This window comes from Seriola lalandi, unplaced genomic scaffold (assembly GCF_002814215.2).
Source record: "Seriola lalandi dorsalis isolate HSWRI2012SDOR001 ecotype SW California unplaced genomic scaffold, Sedor1 jcf7180002054469, whole genome shotgun sequence".
In the NCBI taxonomy this organism is placed as follows: Eukaryota; Metazoa; Chordata; class Actinopteri; order Carangiformes; family Carangidae; genus Seriola; species Seriola lalandi.
Genome location: NW_019525022.1, coordinates 1,557,222 through 1,572,993, shown reverse-complemented (window position 1 = coordinate 1,572,993; position 15,772 = coordinate 1,557,222). Strand labels below are relative to the sequence as shown.

Genomic DNA, 15,772 nt, shown 5'->3' with positions numbered 1-15,772 from the left:
TTGGTATTTCTCTGTTACATTCTGACCCAGCGGTATCCTCTCCTCTATTACTAAAACATCCCATAAAGTCAGCTTTGTTGTTATTTCTGTGAGGCAGCCTCTGAAAGTGCCACGCTTTCATATACCAGTAGTTGTACTTTATAAGAGACACATTTTCTCCCCTCCCCTCCCTCTACCTTCCTTCTCCTACAGAAATGGCAACACAGTCAAAACTCAGAGATTCCTTCCAAAAAGTTTGTAAGCCAAAAACAAGTCTTAAGATTACTTTTTATAAACTTAGATGACACTTTAGGGGCCTTTTGTTGTGTACCTCTTTACAAGCTAGTGATTCCTCTCCTGCAGCAGACTCACTGCTGCCATGAAGAAAGCCTGTTTCTATCTTGGCAGTTAACTGGCAGCAGCTACACAGCTCTACCCCACAGCAACGACCCGACGATGCTCTTTAGCGCCTCAACTTGTTTCTTTTACTTCCTCAGTTTTTTATCTTCCTACCCTGATCTCACCGTGATAAACAGTGTCTCCCTAAACGTGCTATAATTACACACGGCGCTCGTCAGGTATTCTTTTGTTTTTTTTGTTTCACAGGGTGCTATTCTTACTGCTTTTTTTTTTTCTTTTCTTTTCTTTTTTTTTTTTGCTAACAGCCTTTTGAATTACCAGCATAGGGGTTGTTTTTTTGCTCTTTCAGCCTGTTCTGTCACATTCATCTCTTCTGAAACTGACTTTGACATGGAGCCTGAGGAAGAAGCACAAAACCATGGATTACACTCTGCTGTACTGCACAGAGAGGAAAAAGACAAAACTCAAAACACACACAGGACAAACGTTTTGAGGAGGGGACACACACACACACACACGCACATACACGCGCACACACACACCTAGTTTAAGTTGTTATAAAGTACCATGTTTTGTAACATATGTTCTGTGAGACTGATAAGAGGCATCTGGCTTGTAAGCGATTCATGGAGATATGTAGTAAAACAGAAGATATACTATGCTCAGTACTTACACCAATTCTTTCACATACACACACTGGTGGAAATGGTGTTCAGAATCTTTACACACGTAAAAGTAAAAATACTCGGTCACAAGTTAAAGTCCAGCATTCAAAACTACATAGAATATTTTTAAAATGTACGTTACATAATTATGCAGAATGCTCCCTTTAAAGTTAAATTATTGTGCATATATTATATAACTGCATTATTATTAATGATGCATTAACATCCCAGCAGCATTTTAATGTTTTAGCTGGTTGATGTAGGTGCCAAATTTAAAGGGTAATTTTACCCAGAATACACCAAAAACATTAATATTATCACATTATCACTGCTGTAAGCAACAGCAACAAAATTCTATTCATGTACCATTGGTTGCCAGTTTATTAGGTACACCCAGCTAAAACTAATGCACTCTAAAACAACAATCCTGTAATAAATCCCACCTTCATGAAGGTTATAATGTACAGTTTTTGTTGAAACTGCTTAGATGTGTTGATGTGGTCATTTTGGAGGATGTAGCTTGTGGTGGGGTTGAATTATATTTCGTTATTGTGTCTGGTGTTGCTATTATTTTGTCTACCATTTATATCAATAAGGGTAGGCTAAATGGCAAAAACACCACAAACTACTATAATCTGAACATTTTGATGTTATGATTTATTGGAGGACTGCTATTCTAGACTATGTTAGTTTCAGCTCGGTGTGTGTGGTAGGACTGTGTATACTGTATTAAGGTGCCAGTAGAAATCTTAGGATCATCTATCCCTCAAAACGTCAACACGTGAAACTATAAAACTATCTGCAGAGGTAGAGGACAGCACGAGAAATAAGTGAGAAAATATGGTTGTTTGTTTTTGTAATTCAAGTGAAACACTGCTGGTCCATTAGTGAGCTTATTCTGAAGCATTTGCAAAAAGAAAAAAGCAAATAATAAGACCCATATGAGCCCAAATTACTGTTTCCAATGAAACAGAAAAAATTATTATTAAAATTATTTCAAAGACCAAACATTCATATTGATTAATCAACAAAAGAATGCAGAGAAGAATCAAAAGTGAAAATAATCACAAGTTGCAGGCCCTCCACTCAAAGAAAGCAGACGTACCACAAAATTAAACCTAATACTGGAGTGAATGTACTCACAAATTACTTTCCACTACTGCAAACGCATACATATGTTGTCTTATCTTGATGGCGAAGAAAGCTTTTGTGTGTGAAAGCTTTAAAACACGACCAGTTAAGCACTAAAAGACTCCACAGGGACAGGCAGTTTGTGTGTGTGTGATTCTCCAAATTCTACAATATGTGATCAGTAAATGCAGAAGTTTAAACACCGTGTTCTTGGAGACTCAGGGGAGTGAAAGTTTGACTTGTTACAGCGAGCTGGGGCGCAGTATGTGTTTTGTGTTTTTGAGTGTGTTTAGTGAGCTGAGGAGGCCCAGCGAGCTGAAGCTGTCATCCATTTGCTTCTGTCTTCTGCAGTTACGTGAAAGGAAAACAGCTCATGCCCTCCTCTGTCTCTCTATTTTTCCATCTCTCATTTCCCCGCAGTACAGGGCAGAGTTGGGAGATAAACAGGAATAAATTATCTTCTCTACAAGCCGAGCCTCTCCTTCAGAAGGAGGTGGAGGCAGAAGGAGAAGTGGGAGAAAGACGGAGCTGAGGAGAGATGGAGCTGGACAGGTGGAGCTCTGCAAACAAGAACTCATCTGACAGCTGGAAGCAGCTCATATGGCTAACCATCAGCACAAATCTGAAGTCGGCAATTGAAATCTTCTCTTATGCAAAACATGGCGTTACCATATATGGAAAAAGACAGGTGTTCTGTATATAGGCACATAAAAAGGTCAGGACACACATCCATAAAAGCGCAAGGTAGACATATAATTGGCAATGAGCAAACATGATGAAAGTCAATGTGGAAAAGCAGGACAAACAGCAGTAAGGAGGGAAAGTGAAAGATAACAGAGAAGAAGGGGGAGAAGCAGAGCAGTTTGTTAGTGAGTCTGGAGGCTGCTGACAGCCCCAGAATGAGATGTGACTTCAGTAAATTGAACCACTGTGAAATCGCGGACGGTGTATTGTGTCTGCTGGACTGAGACTCAGCCGATCAGATGACAACAGATACCGCTAACCCGATAGCTGGGCCAGAACTTCTAGGTCAAACAGATCACCTGGACTCCAGTCTCCCACGAGGTGAGACATTAACTTGTAACACTACCAACAATCGAGACAAATGGTCTCTATTTTCATCACAGCACATTAACGTCACCGAGTTAAAATTAGACTTTAGGGATCAAATAAAGTCTAAGTATGAAGCGGCTTCATTTTCACCATGGTTATAAGTGGAACATTTATTTCTACATGTTCCTAAAATGTGGAGTCAAAAATATTAAAGGCATGATGAGACAAGATTTTTTAAGCAAGTTAGATCATGATTATAAAGTGTGAATCTATTATTCACTCGTCCGAAAATTAATTATCATTTAAGTCTTTTTTAAAAAAAACTAAAAAGCCTTTCACTAAAAACTAATCATTTGTTTTTTGGTCCGGCGTGTTCTTATTTCCCCCAAATTTCACTGAATTCTGTTTTTGGCATATCCTGCTGTTTAACAGACAAACAAACAATCAATGATGCCCAAGCTACACTGAGTTATTCCTGATGAGAGCCTTGAATAAAAAAAACACAGTCAGAACTAATTTTCGAGAGATGCCTGTGAAGTGTAAATTTTGACAGAAATCTTCTGTATTTGTGCAGTTAGTTGAAATATCGCCCGTGTCTTTACAGCTGATTTAAAGAAACTAAACCATGTCTTTATCTTTTGATCATTACCCTGTTTTGCTTTAGATACAAGTGACCTAATCTGTGGGCATTACCATAACTACAACCTTTGATCACATCACTGTTCTTTGCCAAGACAGGTCCATCCATTACTCAGTAGTCCACCTCCGGGGTCCATATTGCATGCCATCTGTTAGAGAGTAGGTCTACGGAGGCTGTTAAGTGCTTAGGTAAACTCTCCAGATCTCAGTCCCAAATGTCAGAGATAGACGGATAGCTTGTCATAGTTCTCCTCACGCACATATAAACTAGTGCAGCAGATGGCATGGAAAAATAGATGGATGCCTTGGTGGAGGTACGAGGATGTCAGGAAAAGTTCAACTTTATACTGCACCATATGTTTCTACCCTCAGGAAACCGATGGCGTGTGTGTGCAGGTTTTATGTAGGTGTATACACATGGAGTTCACGACTGTTGATGCCTAGTTACCTGCAGTGGGAAGACACTACAGATGATGGATACTTATGGGCTATGAAGTGGCTAAGAGTCATCTTTCGTGGGATCTGAGCGTAGTCTTTCTCAATATCATTTTTCATTCTGACCCACATGGGCCATAAAAAATATTTCCAAGACCCAACACAGAAAGAAAAGAAGAGACAGAGAGAAAACAGTGGTTGTGGCCCACTGGCTGCGGGCCAATGAGAGCTGGAAGACGTCCACTAAATCAGAGGCACTGCTTGGAAGGTGCCCCCATTAAAGAGATCTTAAAGGAGTGTTTCATCCATAACACATCTCGGCGCTATTTTGTGCCCAGCTCACTTGTAATTGATTTCCTCCAAGTCATTTCACTGCAGTGTTTGGTTCATTATAGTGTGCATTTTGTTGTTCAGCTTTGTGATGCTTTTTGTGATTCAAAATCCTATTAATCCCTGCAGGGAATCTCACTGAGAACATTTGTCTTGCTGCTGTTTCATTGATGTGATATGTGGACAAACATACTGTACTGGTGAATCAGTGTCATGTGTGTGTGTGTGTGTGTGTGTGTGTGTGTGTGTGTGTGTGAGACACCCTACAGAGCAGACCTATAAAAACCTATTTTGGGGCTACAAAAATAAGTTTTCGCTTTGCTGTATATCACTGAAATTCAAGTTTGTACATGTATAGAAACTATTTGTATTTAGTTTAAAAGAGAGAGGTGGTTTGGTAACTCTGATTGGACAATGGCAATCCAATCACAAAACAGAGTCCAGTCATAGGACACATGGTTCTGTTGCCTTCATCCCGGCTGCAGGTCCTGAAAGGTGTAGTAGTTTGGTTGGACTCTGATTGGACCGTCATTGTCCAATCAGATTCAGTTGTAAAAACAGAGTCAAAATTTGTACTTATTTCTTCAGCTTCACTCAGTGTCACTGAGTTCTACATGCTGTTTCTGTAAACAGGGTCTTTGTCTAACCTCACCACTGATATCATTTATTCACAGATTTAATTCACACAGTCTAATTTTTATTTTTTTTAATTTTTTTTTTTTACAAATACAAATCTTTACAGACTTGAATTTGTCATGCAGATTTATTTCATAGATTTAGAAATTTTGATTTGAAACTACACACTTTGGAATTACTTGTGAAAATCACGTTACAAGCTCATAATCTTTTTAACCCTAATTTGATAGGTTCGGTCCTTCTCATCCCGTTTCCAAAACTATCTTTCTAAGCTGCAAGTATTAGCATGTCTGGCTAACTAGCTTACTACCTACAGTAATGCTATTGCAGTGTTATTTCCAAAGCTACAAACTACATTAGCTAATATAACATTATTTTGTCAGGGTTACATTAGAAAAAAAACTCTCACATTCTAAATTCCTTTTCTCTTGTAAATGTGAAATGACCAACAATAAAGCAGCATTATAATCTCTTGTTTCAGTATCTCATGTTTCTACAGTAAGCCCAACATCCAAACAGGATTTTGTTAGAACAACATAACTTGTTCTTACCTTTTCCTTTTCATACTGTACTATAATACTATGGCAAATAGCGCTAGCTTGCAATGCAAGGCAAATGCAGCACCTCTTATTTTCATGTCTTCTGTGTTTTCCTTTTTGCCTGGGACACATACTGTAGCTTTGCATAACATATCATACGAAGCCATCAGCTGCAGATTTAACACCCTCTCAGTTGTTTCTGGTTTTGAGTTGGCTGAAGACAGTGTTTGCGTTAATTAGCAAGCTAGCGGTAGTTGTTGAAATCTGCTACTTGCAGTTGTCATTTCTGCTGGCAAAATCAGTGGCTGGCTAGAAAGGAGTAGTTGCTTTTGTCTACCACCGTGTGAAATCAGAGACCTGTTCATCGAAAATTTTCATGTGATAAATCTGCCGCTGTTACCTCTGGCAACCATACATGCACTGTGTGAGAAGGTAAAGCCTGACAGGCGTGACAACTGCAACTAAGGGGTGAGCCTCAGTGAACTGTCAGCTCGTGAAGATCCTAAAATTTCACCGTGTGCAAATATATAAATGTGTTTAAACAGCATATAATGGCAAACTCTGCCGATGGAGACACAATGTTGACAGAGGGCAGTAGTGATCAGTGAAAGATATTGGCTGACAGCAGGGAGATATCAGAGCTGGCAGGACAGAGGAGCGCAGAGAATATGGATGAAGCAACAACAAAATGGTTTCGCCTCACCATCACTTTCATTCCCCCTGAGGACGGCTGAGTGAGAATGGCTGAGAAAATACGTGTCTGGCTACTCCGGGAGACACTGTATCATCTATACAGAAGAGCATAAACAAAGCTGAACAAACTGTCTAAAGCGCAAGATGTGATTCTTCTGTATTCATCCCTCGATCTGTCTGTTTGCACAGACACACTTTTCCTCCTCTCCCGAGCAGCCAAAAGCTTCCCTCCCTCTTCACCTCTTACTGTCTCAAGCAATGTAATTTTACATTCACATTTTAAGCCACAGAGCTCATTTCACACAATTTCAGGCTGGGCGGGTCAGAAGATAAGAGGAGCATCAGTTAAATGCCTAATGTGAAGAAACTCCTCTCTCTGTTTCTATTGATTTTGAGATCTGAGAAAAGAGAATTATGGTTGCTTTGAGGTAGATTGATTATTATATTAAGTATTTATTTAGAAATGGATTTACTTCATAACTGTGTGTAAACTTTTTCATATCACTTTTAATAAGCGAGACTTGGCATTTTCTTTTTTAATTACTTGCCGCCATGTTTTTCAATATTTATGATCAACAATGGAAATACATTTGTGCCTTTAAAGTGTCATCTTTTTCTAATCTTTTCTCCCAAATGTTAATAAAAAGCTTTTTTTTTTTTCTTGGCTTAAGGATGGCGCAATTATCCATTTATGAAATTGGCTTTAAAAAGGTTTTACACCCCCAAAGGATGTAGATAAACACAGAGAGGAGCATGTAATCCCTCAATCATAATTAAACATGATAATCACCAAATTTAGAGCAACAGAGATTCTATCTGATAGCAGTGTTAAGCTGGAGATGCACCGTTTGCTTACTTATTGGCAAATGAAATAATCTGACCCTCAGCTATCTCACCTGATCGGAGCTGTTTGATGCGACCCTGGCTGGTGCTGGGGTCGACGGGCAGGAAGTCTTTGAACCAGGAGATCTCTGGGTCGGGGATGCCGCTGGCAGCGCACAGCATGGTTGCCGTCCTCGTCCGCTCCACCACCTTCAGCTGGGGACCCATGTCTATACTGGGGAAACCGAATGGCAACAGGTCCTCTGGAAAGACAAGAGAAAATATATAGAAAATTAAAGGGATTACTCATATTTTATTTTGGAGAAAAAATCGAGGAGGACGGTAATGTACGAATGTGTTCACTCCTTATTTCTGGGACAGTTGCTCTCAATACAAATGACTGGTTTATCTTGTCTATCTGGTCTATCACAGAGCCAGAGTCTGCCCTACTAAGGACTGAATCCTTCCTCTCCTTCCTCTGGGATGAAACCTAAGATTCACTCACACACACAGTGATGTAAGACCCCCCCCCCCCATTAACATCTGCAGGGCATTGGGAAGTGGAGATACCGGAGAGGACATTGGAGCCACTACATCCCTCTGCATCAAAGCAGCATGTCCTTCCTACAGCTTTAGTTACTCATTAGGTGATCTAGTAGGCGGGCAGTAACACAGTTAGCTTTTAGTGTGTGTGTGACAAGCCGTTTCTACAGGAGTATAAACACACCGCCCAATCAGCAGGAGTTACAGTGGTGAGAAAAAGAAAGAGAAAACCCTTTGAAATCACCTGCATTTATGTATAAATTAGTCTTCAAATAGCTTCAGATCGTCATCCAAGTTACAATAATGAACAAAGACACTCTATTTTATTTAATAACACACAAACCATTGTATTGTCCTTGTCCATACTGAACACACAATAAAAAAAAAAGAAATCACAGTGTAGGTTGGAAAAAGAAGCTTGTGAACGCCTCATCTAATGGCATCAACAAAGGAGGAGTTGTCAAACCTGGAGTCCAGCCATTGAAACCAGTTTGGAGGTGTGGGCTGAAGCTCAATAGAAGGTGAGTGATGCAGCAGCACAATGACCCTAAACATTGAAATAAATGTCCTACCTAATGACTTCAGACAGAGAAATTGCACCTGTCGGAGGGGCCCAATCAGATGCTCGCCCCAGACATCCTAAGAGTATGTCTGAGCTGAAGCAGATCTGTAGGAAGAATGGTCCAAGATTCTTCCTGAACATTGTGCAGGTCTGATCAGCAACAACTGGAAGAGTTTGCTTGAGGTTTGTGGTGCCACAGGAGGTTCTACCAGTTATTAAATCCAAGGGTTCACTCACTCTTTTACACCAGCACTGTCAATGTTTAACGGCTGTGTTTAATAAGGACACAAAAGATTATAATTGTTTGTGTGATATTAACTTAGGGACACTGTGTTTGTCTACACTTGTGAATTAGGTGAAAATCAGATCACATTTTACGACCAGCTAATGCAGAAAACCAGGTCATACACACACACACACACACACACACACACACACACACACACACACACACACACACTAGCGCGCTCGCACAACATTTTTAACCTGGAACCACAGGTGTTTGGTGACAGTGGCAGTGAACTGTGAGTTTTCTTCCATGGTGTGGCTCTGTGTTATGAGCTGGTAATGATTCCTGTCTAATAACTATGCAGAGAGCTACTCAGAAACAGCAGCCGCAATTAGGAGCTGGGATCAAGAGGAGGGGCAGGGCACTGGGGGTAATAAGGACTTGTTAGCAGTAATTGTTAAAATGTACCAACGATTAGAGAGGCCGATCTGGGATGTGTCTGCATGTGTCTGGATACTGTCTCTTATACACATCTCATGTTCACAGATTTTGTGTGATGTGTGGAACAATGTACGGACACACGTTCACACATATCCAGGAAAACACACACAAACACATTCACATGCACTTTCTCTGGTGAATGGGATTAAGCATCTCGGTGACAACAGTCCAGATGGCCAGACACGTAATCAAGCATCCATCAGCCCTCCTGCTTCCTGCTCTCCTTACCCTTTTAACCACTCTATCTCTCTCTACATACACACATACACCTCCCCCATACCTGGGCCTATAATTACATATTCCACTTTCCAACAGCAGCAAAGCAATTACCAAGATGGCAATTTGCTTGGCTAATAAATCAAACCCACAGGAGCATCTTGATTGTCAAGCAAAACAGGACCCGCTGAAAGTTTGCTAGCTTGAGCCCGGCATCACTGACAAAATCTGAAGCCAAACACAGTCCGAGAAGCAGACCGCGGCCACGTCAACTGTCTGTGTGTTTTTCCTCCGCTCCTCTCCTCCTCCGAGCCCCCCCGCTACCTAACCACATGACAGACGTGCACCATCTGTTTCCACACGCTCTGCGATGGGGATGAGAGGCTGAGTGGAGATAGGATCTATTGCTCCCTTTTCTCTCTTTCCACACTCATCACCTTTCTGAGAGACCCCGTCAGATAGGAATGTCAAGCTGCTCCTAAGAGGAGGACGGAGAGGAGAGATGCCATGAAGGGAAAGAGAGTAATCAAAGCTGAGAAGAGCGTCTGGGGACGATGTTTAGTCTCAGTGCCACAGTTAGAGCTCAGGTGGCGATCAGGCCTCATACCATCCCTCTGACATCATCCGATTGAGACCTGAGTTAAGGGAGGGGGACCACCTTGACCCCTCCCCCACCCCCCCACCCACCCCACCTCCTCCCTCACACCATTCCCAAACGATCAGCGCTAATGAGCTACTTGAATGGAAGCCAGTGGTACGGCCATTGATGAAACACGGAGGAAGAGAAAAGAAAGGGGGGGGGGGATCGATAGGCAGGTCAGGAGGCGAGCTCCCCTGGGTGAGGAATATGCTAGGCCTACATCTGCTCCCCTCTGCCCTCCCCTAACCCCCCCCCCCTCTCCTGAGAGGGTTCAGATGGTCTTTTTATCACACCGCTGGCTACCGCTACACGGACTCCCTGGCTGTTAATTACAGCACGGCACTGCAGCGGGCTCGGGGCGTGTGCATGCCTGTGTGTGTGTCTGTGTGTATAGGTGTGTGTGTGTCTGTGCGTGTATGTGTAGGGGGTCTGGCTCTGCATTCCAGTCAGGTCTTTATCAATGCTGCAAATATAGAGTGTAGGTGGACCTTGAACTGAATCATTAGGGAGAGGTAGGAGAAACAAGGATAGATAGATAGATAGATAGATAGATAGATAGATAGATAGATAGATAGATAGATAGATAGATAGATAGATAGATAGATACTCTGTCCTGCACATTAACCTGCGGACAGATAGTGGCACTGGAGAGTGAAGCACAGTTCACTGGAGAGGAGAATATAGGGCTACAGGTATTCAGCCAGGCCTGAGGATGAGTCAGCGGCTGCTTGAAATAGATACTGTGGGCATGGCCTTGATCACACTTTTCACCAAATGAATCATTTATCAAAAACACACACTGCTGTGCAAGAGTACCGCTTATTTTTCATCTCCTGGTTAAATTGATAAGACAGCCTATGGAAAAATGTGCTATGTGTATACAAACACTGTGTGTGTCAACAGCGTTTGAGGGAACATTGGCAAAGACCGAGCAGCATTGTTCCCCGGAGCTTTGTGTTTGTGCGTATTTGTGTGTATCAAGAGGTTGAGCGCGTACATTTTGGCCTGGTTATGTTTGCAGAAGGGCAATCAGGCCTGGTGCCCAAAACCAGTCAGTGGAGCCAACCAGATCTGGGCAAATATACAATTCATGCGTCCGCACACACACACACACACACACACACACACACACACACACACACACACACACACACACACACACACACAGAAAGGCACACACACAGAGTCAAACACATAATGCATATGATGCAAACAAACAAACATGAATCCAGGGTTTCTCTCCCAGTCCTTCTTTGTATTTCCCTCTCACACGCGCAGTTACTCAAACACAGATGCACTCACACACACTCAAACACTCCCCTCCATACGGAAAATCGTCATTTGTCCTGGTTAAGAAACAGGTTGCCTATTCATCTTTCAGTTAATTTCAGTGGGGAATGGCCCATGTGCATGAGAGACGCCTGAATAAAAGGTGATCTCAGGGAGCCTGATTCAGGATTAATCTGCCAGCGCTCAGCAGTCTTCAGAGGCTGTAATGCTTTGACTCCTATAGACTGCAGGAGGGCTGAGGGGGAGCACTTTAAATGCTAATGGACCTTTATGATAATAGATCACAATACAATGCACAATCAGACTTTGCATCATAGATCAATCCCACCATCGAGTCCCCACCATCCTAAACCCGATTTTGCCTCTCCTCACAGATCTAACAGCTGGGGCCCAAATACACAAAACATGATAATCCCACATAAAACACTCTATTACATTAAAACATGCATGAAGAATGAACTGTAAGGAAAAGAAAAAAAGGAAGGATGGAATAAAAACAGAGAGGATGAGGGGGTATATGTGATGAAAGAGCCGGTTCTCCACTCAAGGAGTGTAATCCTCTTGCAGGCTGAGTTGATATTGGCCGGTCTGCCAATGCAGCAGACGCCTGGGGGGAATCACTGATCTGACTCTGTTGTTCATATGAAGAGTGTTTGCCATGGTGGCAGAACATCTCTCCTCCCCTTTCTCTCTCTCACTCTCTTCCTCCCCCATCCCTCGTCTCCCTTTCTCCTAAAATGGGACACTGGGAGGTGAGTATAATCAGGATTACTCTGCACAAACCAGCCACATACACATAAAGATATGCACTAACACAACCACACACCCTTAAACGAAGAAATCCACGTGCATGCATTCACACACATACACAGTCATGAAGGTTGTGCAGACACGCGCACACACACACACACACACACACACACACACACACACACACACACACACACTACTGCAGTGATGAGAATCTCTCGCCCACCAGAGGTTTTCAAACATGCAGAACTGCAGATATTCACGTCTCCTGAAGGCGGAACAACACAACTGCAGTGTCCATAGAAAAGAGCAGTTTGGGTGGAAAGGGGACGGGGTTGGTTTGGAGGTGGGGTGGAACAGCCGAGAGCCTGTAAAAATGCAAAGGGAGGAGAGGAGAGAGAGTCCAAATAGACAGCGAGGGTCAGGGAGAATAGATGGCTGAGAAAATGAAAGAATGAATAAAACAAGAGAGAAGAAATTAGAAACGGACATCGCTGTGGGCCAAAGAGGAGGCTGCCAGAGTCAAAGACAGAAAGATATAGTGAGGAGAAGAGGAAGTAGGTAATGGGATAGGGAGGGTGATGGTGAAGGCACAAAAAAAAAAGAAAGAAAGAAAGATCTCCCTGACCATAACCTGCCACAGCTCCATCCATTAGGCAGCCTATAGAGCAGCAGCCCATATCCTGTGGCCAACCACAAGCCCCTCGCACTGTACAACACTGCTATTAGCGTCGGTCAACCATTATACAAAATGATGAGATGGAACACATCAGGGGATGAAAAGACTTTTTCAGTGGAGGGGTTTGGTCAGTAATGGAAAGCCTCCTTTCTGCTTCAGAGGTTGGTGGACCTTTTCTCTGATGATCCGTATTTTGAAAAGACTGACCAAACACAATTTGTGCAGAGTTTTGTGCATCCGAGAACAGCATTCTTGGATGGCACGATGTATCACTAAGCCTATAGTAGAATCCAAGGAGAAAACAGTCAAAAAGAGGCATGTAAGCATGAAAGGTATTCTATTAAAATTATGTAAAAATAATACACAATACCCAGAGATATTAAAGGAATAGCTAACACCGTATGGCAAAATCTGATGGTTGCAAATTCATACAATGCAAACAGTAAACATCAGAGGGAAAAATACTTCAAGATGCATTGTCTCTGCTGCTATCTGTCTGCAGCCTGCCTGTGCATCCTTATCTATCCTTATGTCTGACACATTAAACTATTACAGCCAGCAATGTTCTGAAAGTGGCTGATTCTTTGGGTCAGATATTGCTGTCATTCATGACAGCCCAATAATCTGTTTACTGCACAGACTACATCAGCTGATTAGGAAGGAATCAAACACAGCTGATTCTATTGTCACTGAGGGGACGGGGGCGTCACGGTACACAGATCTCAGTAGGAGAAAAGTTTACACAAACAGGAACAGACACACACAGCCGCACACAGTGAGAGGCTCGCCCTCGAGGTGCAGTTTATGTGGTAATGTGCTTTAGATTGGGGCTGTGTGTGCAGAGATGATGGGCGGGGTAACAGATGGACAGGAGTCTATTCCCTGGGCTACCAGCCTTCTGCTTACCACACAGCCCTGCCAACTCCACAATCCTCATCCATCTCCTGCACTTCTACACCCCCTCCGCCACTCCTCCGACATCCCATTTCATCTCTATTGTTTCATGCCATCCTGTTGTGTTACTCAACTTACTCCCGCCTCCTCACCGTCCATCATACTCCTTCTCACCTCTCCTCGACCTTTTCCTCCCTCTCTCCTTCTCCTCCTCACTTTCCCCTAGCAGAAAAGGGTTGTGTGCCAAACCCAGTCCTAATCCCCTGATTTTTCTTCATGTTGTAACAGCCCAAACAGCCAGCCCTCTATTTCTTCATCCTTTCCTGCTGTGCTGGGCAAATGGCCAGTGCTCAGATCCCAGGCTTGCAGCCACACACTGCAACTTTAGTTGATAGCATGTTGGAGCACCACATTAGATACGTTTCCCTCCATGGAGACAGTGTACATTAGATTAACACCCTCACTCTGGCCAGGAGGCGCAGTGATTACAGCAAGCTGATTTGCTGAAATACCCGTTAGCTAGCACGCTAGCTAGCCCTCTCTGTGGCCAGATCACGCTCTGTTGCACTCAGAGGGACTATAAAAAGAACAGTTCGCTGCAGCCTGCTGTGGCGGCAGGGTGTGGCGTGGCTCTATTGTCACATCTACAACTGACAGCCCGGGAAACCGGGGACGATGTCTGAAGCCAGGTGAGTGTGCACATGAAAAGCAAGCACCACTCAAGTGGAAAAGGGTAGAGATGGGGTGTGTATGCATGTGTGATTTTGTGCCTCACCTCTGATAATGGCCAGCTTTGCAGTGACAGACACCTCTCCTTCACTGTTGCGTGCCACACACTCGTAGATGTTCTCATCTCGGGGTGCTCTGAGTGGTTGGATCCTCAGCACAGCACCTGCACCCTCATCAAACTCTATGGTCTGGAGAGCCACAGAACCACAGGAAAGTACATATCAGTCACAGCACAGTTAACACATGGATATCTACTAGAACAGTAAACTATAATGCTGCATGTCACTTTTACTGCAATTATATAACAACGATTACGGTGAAATACTTTATTGACCTCTTTAAGAAAATGCCTGTTTCACTTGATCTCCTCTACAGAAATGTTCGAGCTCAGGCACAGACACAGAACATGTACCTGTACACACGATCCTGGAGCTGGCAGGGAGTCAGTGTCTTTCACAAAGACACTTCAGCAGGGTAGAAACTTACCAGCATTGGGGGTCGGATCTGGGTCCTCTGGTTGAAATGCAGTATCTCTAAGCATTAGGTAACATTACTGCATCAATATACAGTCAGCCTTCTACTGAGCTGTAGGAATTAACAACTCTTGCCTGCTTGATAGCATTCAGCTTTTGGACAATGATACTGCATGTGCATCCAATAGAAAGTCAAGTGCAATGCAATAATACTTTTTATGTGTCAGTTTTGAGAAACGTTGTGAAATTCTTTCATCTTGCATAATAACATTTTAGACATTATACAATCTATGTTTGAAATGTGTGCTGTTGTCAAATCAATATCTTCAAGAAATTTGTGGGACATAAAATTTATTCGCATTTTTACCCAGAGCTGGAAAGACTGATACCTTTCAAGTCTTTAAATAGAATTAGCTCTGTCCAAAGTTAAAAAAAAAAATCCTCAAAGCATTTTTAAAGCTGAATTATTAACAAGTGATACCTCATTCATTTATCTAATGCGTGGTGTTAATTAGTGATCTTTAGAGGTGTTGGAAAGAGAGTAGTATCAATATTCTTAGCTAATTTCCACACATATTTAGCAAAATTCAAATGTTTAATTCGTCATTTAAGAAACAAGGTTGTAGCATATCCAGGATAAAGAACAGAATTTTTACTATTTATATTAAAAATAATGTTAAATTTAGCGAGATTAAACATAATAATTACTATCACACAGATTAATATATTGAAATATCTGTATTACTAGATACACATATCTGTATTTGTCATGCTGCTACAGTAGGAGTTGACCATTGTGCACTGTGACAACCACCTCGATACGCTGGGAGTTGACCTTCTTGCCCTTCTTGTTCCAGTAGACAGCAGGCTTGGGATTTCCAGTGGCCTGGCACACAAATGATGCCACGCCCCCTGACACTCCGATCTGGTCTGTGGGAATCTTGGTGAACTTTGGAGGAGCTGAGAGACAGAGAGAGGGAGGGA

General features: G+C 42.6%; 1 protein-coding gene across 7 annotated transcripts in view; it reads right to left on the bottom strand.

The window, feature by feature from the left end:
• The window catches only part of ptprsb (protein tyrosine phosphatase receptor type Sb), a 65,644-nt gene that overhangs the window by 31,105 nt on the left and 18,767 nt on the right, over positions 1–15,772 (bottom strand). For 4 of the 7 annotated variants that reach the window (XM_087175424.1, XM_087175422.1, XM_023411574.2 and 1 more), the window contains exons 3-5: positions 15,603–15,748; positions 14,362–14,503; positions 7,357–7,545 (exon numbers count right to left, since the gene is read on the bottom strand). In XM_087175424.1, coding sequence (XP_087031550.1) covers positions 7,357–7,545; positions 14,362–14,503; positions 15,603–15,748 — 477 coding nt within the window. Of the gene's footprint in view, positions 1–7,356; positions 7,546–14,361; positions 14,504–15,599; positions 15,749–15,772 lie in introns of all 7 variants that reach the window. The other 3 variants (XM_023411569.2, XM_087175423.1, XM_023411573.2) reach the window with 1 other exon arrangement.